This window comes from Diuraphis noxia, unplaced genomic scaffold (genome assembly GCF_037042655.1).
Source record: "Diuraphis noxia isolate RWA-SAM2 unplaced genomic scaffold, SU_Dnox_SAM2 contig0013, whole genome shotgun sequence".
Taxonomy (NCBI): Eukaryota; Metazoa; Arthropoda; class Insecta; order Hemiptera; family Aphididae; genus Diuraphis; species Diuraphis noxia.
Genome location: NW_028301723.1, coordinates 26,360 through 41,200, shown reverse-complemented (window position 1 = coordinate 41,200; position 14,841 = coordinate 26,360). Strand labels below are relative to the sequence as shown.

At 32.1% G+C, this 14,841-nt stretch overlaps 1 protein-coding gene across 1 annotated transcript in view; it reads left to right on the top strand.

Moving 5' to 3' along the window:
- The first annotated feature begins 389 nt into the window (after window positions 1-389).
- Window positions 390-14,841, top strand: part of LOC149054008 (uncharacterized) — a 31,534-nt gene continuing 17,082 nt past the window's right edge. The window contains exon 1 of the mRNA XM_089230704.1: window positions 390-1,383. Within this exon, the coding sequence (XP_089086830.1) occupies window positions 390-1,383 (994 nt within the window). The remainder of the gene's footprint in view (window positions 1,384-14,841) is intronic.

The window sequence follows — 14,841 nt, the reverse complement described above, 5'->3', positions numbered from 1 at the left end:
AATTTAAATGAGTGTGTTAAAAATCTTTAACGGAGATTGAGATACAGAAAATCTACGGAAATTTGTAACGGAATGTATTAAATATCACTACCTACTCCAGGCATTAAACGACAAATTAAAAAAGAAAATATATTGTATAAAATTGTTATTTTTAACGGAAATAGAAGTAAGACGGTATCAGTCAATGATAATGCGTAAGTAAGAGCATAATTCTATTAATTGTTTAAAAAATACAAAATTATATTATACTGGCTTGGAAAACTGGTAAATTAAATCTAATCGACTATAAGCAAAAAAGTATATAGTTACCAAATAGTTTAACGAAAAATAAATAAATGTTAAATAGATTATTTACAAATAGAAGCAGCCTGACGTCAATCCGACAAAAAATGGAAAAGAAAAATTACACAAGCAATGTCTGCGACAAATCGTTCTACCAAAGTGGACAATTGAAAATACATCGACGCACACACACTGGCGAAAATCCGTATGCGTGCGATGTTTGTGACAAATCATTCAGCCAAAGTGGCAATTTAACGATACATCGACGCACACACACTGGCGAAAATCCGTACGCGTGCGATGTGTGTGACAAATCATTCAGTGAAAGTGGCAATTTAACGATACATCGACGCACACACACTGGCGAAAAACCGTATGCGTGCGATGTTTGTGACAAATCATTCAGTCAAAGAAGCATTTTGACAAGACATCGACACACACACACTGGCGAAAAACCGTACGCGTGCGATTTGTGTGACAAATCATTCAGTGAAAGTGGCCATTTAACGATACATCGACGCACACACACTGGCGAAAAACCGTATGCGTGCGATGTTTGTGACAAATCATTCAGTCAAAGAAGCATTTTGACAAGACATCGACACACACACACTGGCGAAAAACCGTACGCGTGCGATGTTTGTGACAAATCATTCAGTGAAAGTGGCCATTTAACTATACATCGACGCACACACACTGGTGATAAACCGTATGCGTGCGATGTTTGTGACAAATCATTCAGTCAAAGAAGCATTTTGACAAGACATCGACACACACACACTGGCGAAAAACCGTACGCGTGCGATGTTTGTGACAAATCATTCAGTGAAAGTGGCCATTTAACGATACATCGACGCACACACACTGGTGAAAGACCGTACGCGTGCGATGTGTGTAACAAAACATTCAGTCATAGAAGCGATTTGACAAGACATCGACGCACACACACTGGTGATAAACCGTACGCGTGCGATGTTTGTGACAAATCATTCAGTCAAAGAAGCATTTTGACAAGACATCGACACACACACTGTGGTGAAAAACCATACGCGTGTGATGTTTGTGACAAATTTTTCTCTACAAACTCCAGTTTTATGCAACATAGACATACCCACATGGCATTTTGATTTGTTAGATCAAAGATCTAAGATCCAAGGATCATAATAATCAAATAGGATAAATCTTTTTTAACACATAATGTTCGCACTGATAATACCTAAATATGAATAATGTATATTATAATTTATGGTGAATATATTATTTAATACTCTGTTTATTCATTATTTGTAATTTTTTTTTAATTAAAAAGAGATAATTCATACACGTTTGTCTTAAAAAATATGAATTAACATCTTAATACATAATTATCTAACAATAGCTTATCTGTTATTACTTGTTATGACCACATCTCTCTTTTCTATTATCCTTATTATAAAAAATTGAATTATTGTCACAATATAATTTTGTACATACTTTTTTAACATATTTTTATTTTCATAAATAAGTTTTATGTTCTGATAATACAAAGAAATTATTTACTTAGCTTAAGAGAGTATAATAATTGACGTGGGCCCGCGTAATAGCCGTTTGAATTCAAATGGCCTTTGCGCGGAAACCCGCGCAATTACTTCTCTTTTCAACCGTCAATCGACGACGGACGACACCGATACGCGATAAGTGCGCCTGGAACTGTCGATCTGCCGAGACTCCGAACCGTTCGATAGTAGAGTGAGTTCTCTGACCGACACTGAACGACACACGCTTCACCCCCCCCCCCCTCCCCCCCCGCTATTTTGATTTTCGTGTTGATCATTTTCTGGCAGTTGTAATTTCAACCACCACAATAAAAAAATCATAATACCGCGAACTGTTTGTGTTTTTTTCCTCCACCACTTCCTACACTAGTGACACCACTGACCCACGCGGTATCCGTCCAGGACCGCCACATAATATATATATAAATATTTTTGATATTTAAATTAGAACGTAATCTATAAGTCCAATTTTTTAGGTTTGACTACTTTTCTGCCTATCCTGGTTTTATATTCATTTTTAGTTTGTTTGTCCAGAGATTTTGTTGTAATCATTCAATCTAACAGTATGTTACCGTACAACAGAACGACACCCACGACTTACCCGCTTTTTATTTCCTTTTTTTAACTAAATAAGTAATTTATCATTACATTATGTTAGATAAAACTGATGTTTAATTAGTTACTTAAGACGTATAGAAACAAATTTAAGTGCAAATTAAATAGTTTTTCGGCAATATTATAATATTTCTTTAGATGTACTTATTATAATGTAGTATTTTAGTAATAATCATGTTTCAGTTTTTTTTTTTTTTTTTTTTTGTTATATATAAAATATACGTTTATTGTGTGTGATATGAATAGACACAATTTTGAATTCAGTCGATTACGTATACACTTTTATTTTGTGACCATAATTTATTTATTTATAATATGCAAATTGGTACATTGTACTTATTTTTAACAAAGCAAGGATAAAAGTTGTCAAAGTTAGCAATTTATATATTTTTTTCAATTAAAACTAAACATAGAATATGAATTTAAGTTGATGATGCTATTTATTAGCTTTCAATTTCTAACTAAATATAGGTATGTGTCCAAAATTTATATAATTTATTTTTATCTTAATCAATATGTTTGGAATGTATATTAATTAATTATGAGTGCAATTGCAAAAATAACGTTTAATTGAATTAAAGAAATTGCATCAACTCACCAAGCCTTATTAAATCTTACTCACGTCTATTTGTAATCATATTACGCATAATATAGTACCTACACGTGCACGAATATGTATCTACATAATACTATATTGTAAACTTGTGCAAATACCATTTATGTACTATGATTATAAATTCGACGAAAATACAACAAGCCACAAAGTGTTGAAAATTAAAACATAATAAACACGAATCACATCAATGATCGAGCCTAAAATAGCGGATTCTGACACGAGTATTGTACATGATAATACGTAACTCTATACTGAAAAATCAGAGTTGCTTTGGTGTCGCCTGGATTCCAGATGTGTGAATGTTTAATGACTAATGTGTATATCAGCTATCCGTATGTTGTAGTGTGTAAATAGTAAAAACTATTATTATCGATGATCGGGTATTATGTTTCAAGTGGACCATGCGGCTACAGTATTGTACAGATTGTACCATAAAAACACCATACTGGCACAACATAATTATTATAATATATTATGCCTGGTTTTCGAACCAGAAACCCTATAAAATTTAATAAGTACATTATGTAATATTGTTATTTTGTTTCAATCAGATTGAAAAACTCATTAAAATTTCAAATTTGAAAACGATATTATACTGCTGCAATATGTATTATTTTCATATTTGACTATATTGTTATGTTATACATTTAATATTTAGCATAAGCATTATTATTTTTTTTTCCGGAAACAGAGTATTCATTTTTCCAGCATTCATGTTATATCTACACATACGATTTTTTGACAACTGAAGATTACGTTGATTTCATTATGATAAACTTGAAATACTAGCCATCACATATTATATTAATATTATTATTACAATTTGTTTTTATTATTATTTATATATTATACGACTCAACTTAGAAAGTTATCGACATTTTTTAAATAAAATTTTATTATTATATTGTTTGAAATATTTACCGTTTATTTATTTTCTTTAATACAAAAAATAAATTGATACAATGTTTTATTTCTATCGTAACTGTACAATGAGTCATTTATTTGCAAGACCACTAAATAATCAAATATTTTTATTTGTTTCAATAAATCATTTATTAATTTAATTGTAATAGTATACTAAGTTTATTTTGTCATCACTTTATCACCATTTGATACAATAACTATTCAATTTAATATCAGTTATTATAATACATTGAATCAATTTTTTACTAAATCTTTGGTACTATCAAATTAATATTTTCTAAAAAAATTTAAAATAGATTTTTTCATATGAGATTGAAAATAAAACGTTTCACCAAAATTTAAAAGTAATAGGTAAAGTATCGAAATGTTGAAATTAAGCACAAACCAACATATATGTATACTTTCTGAATTTACATTTTATTCATATTATATTAAATTATATTGTTTGTAATCAGTGACTTACTTACAAAATATACTATATACATTAAAAATATATAAAAATAAACTGTTTTAAATGAGGTAGATAACATTGACGTCAAACAAAAATTTTTTAAATTTTAAATTATTAAAACTAAAAATTATCTTAGTACTACTTTGTGTACAACATTCCTGGTTAACCTGTCTTTCGCTAACATGAAGAGATTTGATGGTTTTCCTACACGTGAGCAGGCAACATGTTATAGCTGTCCATGTGATAAACATGTGTTTTCCAAATCCAAACCACAAATAGAAATTGTTTGGCTTTCAGATTTATTTATGGTCATCGCATAAGCTAAACAAATCGGAGCCTTTTAAACGGTATTTTATATTATAACACTACCAGTGGAATACGTGGCAACAGGACGATATCTCCTTTAAATTTTTTCCGTCAAAATTGTTGCTTCGAGAATATTTTCGGTAATTTTTTTTATGACTAAACGTGTACCGTTACATAATTGAGTTGGGTTTAAATTACGTAGAATAATTGGTGAGCCAATTTTCAATTGAAGATTGAGTGTTGGCATTCATGGCAAATCCAGAGAATTCAAAAATTCAGTTGGAAAGTTTACGGCTTCGTTTTCATCAATAACCATGTCGATTGATTTAAAAGACATCAAATCACCGGGAAAAATCTGTTGTATATGGAAGTTAATTTCGTTTACATCAACGTTTCTTGCTGCCAAAATAGCGCGATTACAGAGCCAATTGTCATCTAAGTAATAATTCAATATATCCGGAAAGACACTCTCAATTATCGGTTCAACAACATTGCAGAAAATATCTGGTAATTTTATGTACTGTTTATTTTGATGCAACTCAATTTTACCATTTCCAATATCCAGTAATTGTTTAGAAAATACTTGTGCCGATGGATCATTTTGCAATTGTACTCGCGTATTCAGTCAGTCGAAAGTTTCTCAACACTTGTCCATAAAAACGATTGTTTTAAGCATGCGTTGATCTCATCGGCAAAAGTATAGTGAGGAATAACTGGTAAAGTCTGTCGGAAATCACCGGACAGTAGTAAAACAGTACCACTAAAATTTTTATTGTTGCTCTTCAAATCTTGCATAGTTCTATGAAAAGCTTGTGAATGTTACGAGTCATAGTACACTCATCCCAAATTATTATTTCACTATTTTGCAACACTGTAGCCATTCCGCTTCTTTTTTTTTGAATGTTACACATTGCATTTGGTTTGTTATGAATGTCTAATGGCAATTTCAAAGCTGAATGTGCTGTTCGTCCACCATCTAGCAAAGTTGCAGCAATGCCTGACGATGCAATTGCCAAAGCAATTGTCTGTTGGGAACGTGTCTTTGTAAGAATTAATGATATTAAGAATGTCTTACCTGTTCCACCTGGCGCGTCTAAGAAAAAAAACCCACCTTGGTCTGCATCAACCGTCAGGCATTATCCGATTATAAATATTTTTTTGTTTGGCTGTCAGTAATGGTTCATTATTCAAAATAATTGTTGCTAAATCAACGTCATTGTACTGTTTTTCTCGTTGTAAATCGGTGTTAACTAAGTCGGCAGACGGGCGATCAGGTGATGGCATTCCTTTATGACTAAGTGACAAATTTGAAATTAAAATACATAAATCTTCGATCAACACTAATGCTTCATTATAATATCTGGTGTGAAATCTAAATTTGGACATTGATTTGTTCGTCTAATTCGATGCAGTATACCTTCAGCCATATAATTCTTATATTTTTCCCACAGAGTCAAAAAGAAGCATTCACGTTGTTTAGGATGTACAGTGTAAAGTCGTCCTAATGTCTTAGCTTTAAATATGCCTGGGATCGATGGATGTGGTTTTCCTTGCTTACGTGGCTCCCAATTTTTCCCTATATTATTCCATGTAAAATAGCGTGGAACATTGGTATATAATAATGTTTTTGCAAATTGGCCGAATACATCAGACTTTTGACATAATCTAAAAAATTCAGTTAGTGTCATTTTCGGTGTCTCAAATGCTCTTTGGAGAATATTTTCTTCGGTAAAATATACTCGTTGACCGTTTTCGAGAAGTACTGCAAGATGCTGGACAGAAGGTTCTCTTTCGTATATGGGAAAACTTAAAATCCGCCAGATAGCTTCGCTGCTGCTTATAAATCTATCCATCTGGTATCTTGCTATGTCGTCATTTTTGTTTATATTTTGAATTTCAAATACGGCCAAATCACTACCTTTATTAACATATTTACAAATGTACTTCATGGATTTGACGGAACTGCAAACCTTGACATTAATATAAGCCTTTTACGCTTTTGACAGCAAGGGTGAGTATGGAACTACCCACCTATTATCAATTTCAATTTCATTTCTAGAACTCGACATTCGCATTTTAAATGTGTGACCACCATTCTTAAGGTCTCTGCGGCGATACAATGGATAACCATCGATATCCGTAATAGTATCATTAGAATAAGGTTTCGGGAAATGTTTCTTACACCTTCCTTCTTCCATGCATGGTGATGTCATTTTAAAAGCACCACACGGTCAGTGGATCATGTGACTGGTAACAATATCAAACAATTCTTCGCTTTTGCCACTCAATAGAATACAGCCAGCAACGTGTGTTACCAAAAACTGAATATTTTACGATTATATCAATTAAAGATTTTAACTTTTGTTTGAACATACGTGTAATTATATCGTGACGATGTATTGATTGTTGGCCTGGTAATAACAAACTTTTTATTTCTTCCCAATTTAGATTACACGTAAATGAAATAAACAAATCAGGTCGACAGTAATGACGTATATAAGTCATCGCATCTTGTATGTATTTCTGCATTTTTATTTTATTTTTTATTTTTTTCATTCTCGTGCCGATCGTGTTCTCAATATATTTTGTCGTAGACGTTCATCACGCTGTTATCGAGACTCTTGTCTGCGAATTTCTGCTGCTCTGATTTGTTGAGTTTCGTTTCTTGCTGAAATTTGTTCTTCCGATTCATGAGCTCTATTAACACGCATACGTCGTGCATTTTTACTATACTGATTGTTAAGGTTAGATTTCCGTGGCATTAAACTAAATTAAAAAAAAATTAAAAAGAATATTCAATACTGAACACTGCACAATAATAACACAATACAAAGTATTTATGGTTGGTGTATACGCTCTAAGTAGAGGCTAATCCGAAGGACCACTCGAAACATTCGAGAACAATTTAACCAATGAGTTTGCCACAGTAGTAACCAATCAACGCGAAACGGATAGGCAAACAAACGCCTTCGCCCGATATGTGGCGTGTAGGCAAATTCTTACGGGAACAAGACTGGGAGGAATTTGAATGTGCAAGTTAGTTATGGGGAAGGTGCTCTGTGGTCAAATCGGTGTGGTGCAATGATCACAGAGCTTACAAATTCCGGGACAAGACTAAAACTTAAAACTTAAGCTACGGAAGTCCGGTTGCGATGGTGATCAGCCGCAGACGTGGAATACTCTAGACGACCTGGGCGGCCTCTCACACAACGATTAGTTGCTGGCGGACTTACGCAACAGAAGACTCGTTCGCTGATGAAAACTCTCGACAACCTGGGCGGCCTCTCACACAACGATCGGTTGCTGGCGGACTTACGCGACGGACGACTCAATCGCTGATGCAAAAGGGGCCTGACAGCTGCGATAATGCGACACCCAATACTCGATAGACACTGGCCAATAAGTGGAGGACGTGAGGTAACCAACAACAAGCCACTTATTACGATCTGCGTCTAGTGATTAATGGGTCTTTACAATGAAGAGACGAAACAACAAGTAATTTGTGTAGATCATGAAAAACAGTTTATTACATATATGCGCTTAATGCGACTTATCGTGACAACAAATTATACATATGCGCTTAATGCGACTTACAATAAAACATCGAACGAAGTTTAAAATAAAAAAGATACGAAGCCGCTGCAATAGCGGAAGAAAAAACAACTTACGTACAAAAATATGTGTTGTCGCTTTAATAGCGAACAACAACGACGGCAAAAAAAAGACGACACAATGGCAGACAGTTTAACGCCAACGACAAATAAAAACATCGATAATTAGGGCTTTGGCCGCATAATAAAAACAATAATAATAATTATTATTATCATTAATACGGCAACAAAACTGACCAATAATTTAAATAGCTAACATATAAAACAAAGAGAATAAATAAACAAAAAACACAATTATAATAATTCAACAATTAAATACGGAGTGGTGCATGAAGGAGAAGGGAAACGATTAAGAAGGTAGCTAAGATAAGTAGACTGGTTGTCGTGCACATCAGCGTATAATTTGTTTGGCGCGAACAGTTGGTGTGCTGGTAAATTACGAATTATAATAAATGTAAATACATGTATGAACATTCTAGAACTTAGAATATTTTTTATAAATATTATTTATTAAATAAATATCAATTTCCACGGCAATAGCTACCTGCCCCACCTAACGGCGCGACCGTTCCAGAATATTCACGTCGCTCGCCACATATTATTAATAATCAATAATAATAATAAATATTGAATAAAAACTATTCCATCTTTTAAGTTAGACCATAATATAAATGGTTACCAAATTTTATCAAAATCCGTTCAGTAGTTTCGGAGTTTATCGCGAATATACATCGTGACACGAAATTTATATATATAGATATAGATAAGATAAGATATATCTTAAGAGGATGTCAGCGCACTATTTGTTTTCTCCCTCTGACCCACGCGTAACATAAACAAAACGCATTTACGATTACGAAGAATCATTTTTTCTATGTCTTTAAGTAATTTTAGAGTAAAACCTTCACAAAAAAGATAAAGAATAATATTTTTGAGGGAATGAAATATTGATTTTATATTTTATTGATATTTGACTTTGTATTTTTGTATTGTACTTTCAAAATAAACAAAAAATTACTGTACATTTAAATAATGTTTAAATTATTTAGAGACAATATTGAGACAAATCGATATGTCATTCCCTCAAAAATATTATTTTCTATCTTTTTTGTAATGGGAGGTTTTACTCTAAAATTACTTCAAGATATAGAAAAAATGATTCTGCGTATATGCATTTTATCTATGTTACGAGTGAGCCAGACAGAGAAAATAAATAGTGCGCTGACATCCTCTTAAGCATTTGACCATTCTGATCGACCAGAAAGTTTCCCGAACCTACTAAAACTACAGTATAGCTAGCAACACACCAATATTACTAAACTTGTTTTCCTCACCATCGAATTTACAGTGGCGTCAGTATTATAACAACGATTTAAATAACGAAAAAATAATAATAATATGAGCGTTGATTATTACTATCATATAATATAATCGCTATCTATATAAACGAAGGACAATATATTTTACAAAATAAAAAGATGAGGTCATAATTTTTAGTTTTTAGATGGACTTAAACGTATCTTAGATAATAATTAACTCTCTCTATTTAATTTATACTCGAATATTGCATGAAAAAATATATTTACCTATTATAATAAAAAAAACCCTAAAACGGTTTCAGTATTTACGTATACATTGTGTCGTGATCTCGTCGGTTCAACACCATACTATTGTTCTTATCGGAATTTCACGATCTGCGTTAACACAATTTTTTTTTTTTTGTCAAGTAAGTGCGTACAATATGATTAGGTATAATTATTATTATTTATATTTAACCTACACAAAATATTATTTTAATATCATGTAAAAGTACATTATTATTGCTGTTGTTTTTTCTGCTGCTGCTGCTATTGTTACGTTTAGATACAATGTTTGTTGCCGTTGCATACCTATTTTTTATCTCTTCTGCCACTTTGACGATGCGATCAAATGCACATATTATTTTACAATTCGTATATGCATATTTAATGTACTCGCCACGGCGTAACTTTGTGAAGTGGTTGTGGTAAAGGGAAGGAAGGATGATTGTAATAGAAATACAACGTCCCACACACTCCGATGACCGTGCCATAAACATTTCATTCATTTTTTTTTTTTTAAGAAATTTATTACGCAAATAATAAACGTTCAAGTCGTATATTATGCTGTTTCTTCGTAATTGACTTTATGTATAATGTCCTGAACATGACTAAAACAAACACAGGTCAAATACACTTGCACCAATAAAATGCATTTTGTGCGTAATTAAAAAAAAAAAACCCCAAGGAAAAGCACACAACGGTCGAGAGGGCGGAGATGCAAAGTTAATAGTGTTTCTATAGTCTATAGGTGTAAAACGAAATTTATAACTACACATTAATATTGCTATGGGAGCTGTCTTTATTCAAACTCGATAAATTATGTTAAATATGAAATAACTTATAAAGGAACGTCCAAATATTTTTTTAATAATATCTACGAAACGGTCAAAAATATGTCAGCCAGATAAATAAGTATCTGATAAATAGATTACCTAACCTAACCAATATCATGAGGTCTTATATTGATTTTTTCAAGTAATTTTCAAGATTTTGTGAACAGAAAAAAATATTTTGGGAAAATGTAAGCATTTTATATCATTTTTCAAATCAATACAATAGCCTATATCCACTATTAAAATAGCTTATTTGAATACTATGCTTTTGATATAACTGTTAAGACACGGAGTTTTGAGTAACTAAAATACAATGATTTTACTAAACTTAACAGGTGACACTTAAATTTGTGTACATAATACACATAAATTGTATTGTTATAAGTATACGTACAATTTATAAAAGGTTAATGTATATTATTATCTATTATAAATAATTAATAAAATTATAATTTAACAATTATATTTCTCTATAAAACATTCCCGTTATACATATTCCGTCGTTAATTCTCCATCTGATGTCTACCAGGCCCTTAGATAGATCCAAAACAAAATGGTTTTTAGCTGGTTTTGACTTAATCCTGAATTGTTGGGATTGGTAAAGCTTGGTAACCCTGTCAAAAAATCAGATGAAATATGGAAGACCATCCCTAAAAACACCACCTTCAGATAAACGATTGACCCTTCAGAATAAAATGATCATAAATCGCAACAGGGATGAGACTAATCATCAACCAGAATAAGCAACCCTAACTAAAATAATATGATTTGGACAGATAACAAAACTAATGACGTAGATTTTGGAAACCTCAGAGCCAGAGGCAGTAAGTGGTGTACTTTCCAAATATTATCATTAATGTCTGCAGATTAACAAAAAACTAAAACATTCATTTTTCTGTTAACATGATATGATAATTAAAATTAAAAGATTTTAAATTTTAATAGACTTGTCTAAACCATAAAACAAGAATACATTAATACAGATCTGAAAACATATCAATGATTAAGATATTATATTATAACATTAGGCAATGCAATAATTAAAAACTTCAACTTATTATTAACTACCTATTACAAGTGTTCAAAAATGTATACGTTGTTAAAAACTTAATATTATTATGTTGTGTCATTACATTGTTATTCAATAAATAATTGTTCACTATATTTAGTATGCGATTGTATATGAGATGATTTATTTAATATGATATTGTGATTTATCATACCTATTGGTAGGTTAATACAAGTGAAAGCTATTTTTCCGAAATATTGAGGACATTTTTTTTTTAAACAAATATTTATATTACAACATTATATAATATGATAGGTTAAGTCATATGTAATGTTATTAAAAATAAAAAATAAAAAAAAACAACGTAACGTTATGGTAACAATATAATGTTTTTTATTTAAGGACATTTTAAATTATACATTTTTCATATGCAATTTAATAAAATCCCAAAACTGAAAATTTATTTGGATAGAATAAAAATACAAAGTATTATTATACACTTATATTACCTTAAGCATGTAAAATTAAGAAAGACTTTTCGTTGATGCAATGTGATGTTATTTGATAACATAATTTTTTAATGGTTTCACAAGTAAGAAAAATAAATGGTTAGAATGTATAGCAGTAGGTTTTTATTTTAATAGTAGGTAAATAAATTGTTATTTTATTTTCGATTGTAGGTATTTAGGTTCAAGACAGTCTATTTGCGGTTATGGATATGTAGTATACCTATCTCTCTATGGTACACAAAATAACCGATGAACAATTAATACTATTTTGAATAACTTTATTAAACATAAAACAAACACACACAAATACGGGTCTCTATGAATCGCTTACAAACATATATCGTCTCTTACTCGAAACCCACACTGTCCCTCTACTGTGGTACTTACGTCCTTAAATATTATTTTACAAAGTGCTGCCTCAGCTCATTTGCTTCATTGGCCTAATGCTAAAAGAAGTAATATTTTGTCTATTATTATTAGTTGGCAAATGCCACATACAACAGATATTTTGATGGTTTATGAGAGTAATATTATTTTTAATTTTCAGTTTTTCGATTCATATTGGAATAAATCCCGAAACAGAATGAAATTCACTTGAATAAAATACAAACTGCAATACATTTATGCTGCAGAATGTAAATATTAAGAAAACTAATGCATAATTTATGTATCCATCATAATATGATTATTTGTTTATCAAGCATATACATATTTAAATGGTTGTTTATACAATCAAGCAAAATAAATGCTCGACTCGTAGCAGTGTAGCATCGACGTTTTTATTTTTAATGATCGAATGGATTTTTAATGGTGAACTATTATTTTCTTTTTGAGTTTTATAGGTTATCGATGGTAAATTTACGGTTATCGTTATTTTTTTTTTAACAAGCCTATTACATCGCATAGTAGATTTTCTCGCAGTTATATGTTTGTGTGTGTACATTCCGTATTCAAATAACTTTCAATGCAAAACTTGAGAAACGGCAACAGCCTATAAAATTATATATACCGATATAAATCAATAGGTACCTACAAATAATCGTTTACAGAGATGAAGATTTCACGATACATAAAAAGGTTTAACGGCTTTTTAGTATACATTGTCACTTGTTTTCTCAGTTACGTATCGATTAGATTTTAAATCGAGACATTTTGAAATGATTCCAAATGGCAAACATTGATTCAAATAAATCAACATAAACAACTATCTTTATATATTGTTTTAAGTTTCGAATCAGTTCAATGAATTTTGTTTTCCAATGATGAATAGAGTGTGTATTTTTTTAAATTTAAATTTAATATTTTTTCACGTGGATGACATTAACTTTTGGAGCAATACAATTGCTTCGATAATCAACATCGACCATGATTTATTGTAGCACATTAGTAGGATAATATAGAGTTCTAGATCTCCTCCCCCTTAAATTTTACATGTAAAAACATAAGCTCCTCTGTATAGGCAATTCGTAGTACAGGTTCCTCCCAAACTTATTTTAATTACTCAATATAGGCGATCAGTAACACACATAAACTCGTCAGTTGTCACAGCTGCCACCCGATCCGACACAAGGCTGACATAAATTTTACCCCTTCCCTTCTATTTCCCTATATGAAAGAAATTTAACCAGTCATTTGTTCGTTCATGGCACACACAAACACACAAATTCGCACATTTAAACATTCCATTATATCCCTACTGTATGCGCCCAACATTATGGACTCTCAAAGGACCACTCGGTAATGCCCGAGAACAGTGAGCCGTGCCAAAACCGGCCAATTCTAAATTTAAACGCCGAGTAAATGGCGTGTAGGCAATCAAATATATTTACGCCTTATTTACGAGTGTAAATTGCGAATAGGCAACTTTCTGCGCACGACGATGACACGGAGGAACGGGAAGGAATATATATATATATATATATATATATATCACAAGGGAAGTAGGATGATACAAGTTATTTTAATGGGTCGAGGGGCCCTGTGGTCGATCCGGTCTGGTGCAATAACCATAGGAGGGAACTACCAATATGGGGCAGCTTAAAATTACTTATAACTAAGGCAGGTGCGAGCGGGCTGGTGGGCTGATGACTGGTACGACTGGACGACCGGGGCTGTCTCTCACACTTCCCACAATGGGTGCTGGCGGACTTACGCGGAACAGAGAGCGACTGGTACGACTGGACGATCGGGGTGGCCTCTTACACAACCCACAATAGGTGCTGGTAGACTTACGCGGAACAGACAGCGACCATAGATGACGGGTGAATAGTGAACTCCCAGTACGTAGACCCGAAATCGATGGTGTCGCAGGACGGTTGAGTGAGTTGGTGAGCAGTGGGGCCCAACCATCAGTCACACATTTATGACCAGAAAGAAATAATAAACAAACTCACTCAACTGTTGCAGACGTCGTTGTTTTATTTAATATGAAATATAACGAGAATTGGATTTGTGTTCGCGTCGCAATGACGTCGAGTAACAACAAAAAAATGGTGCTAATAATAATAAGAATGTGTAACGACGAAAGTTGTTTACATGTTATTGAGAAAAACAAAAAAAAAGGGGGCGCT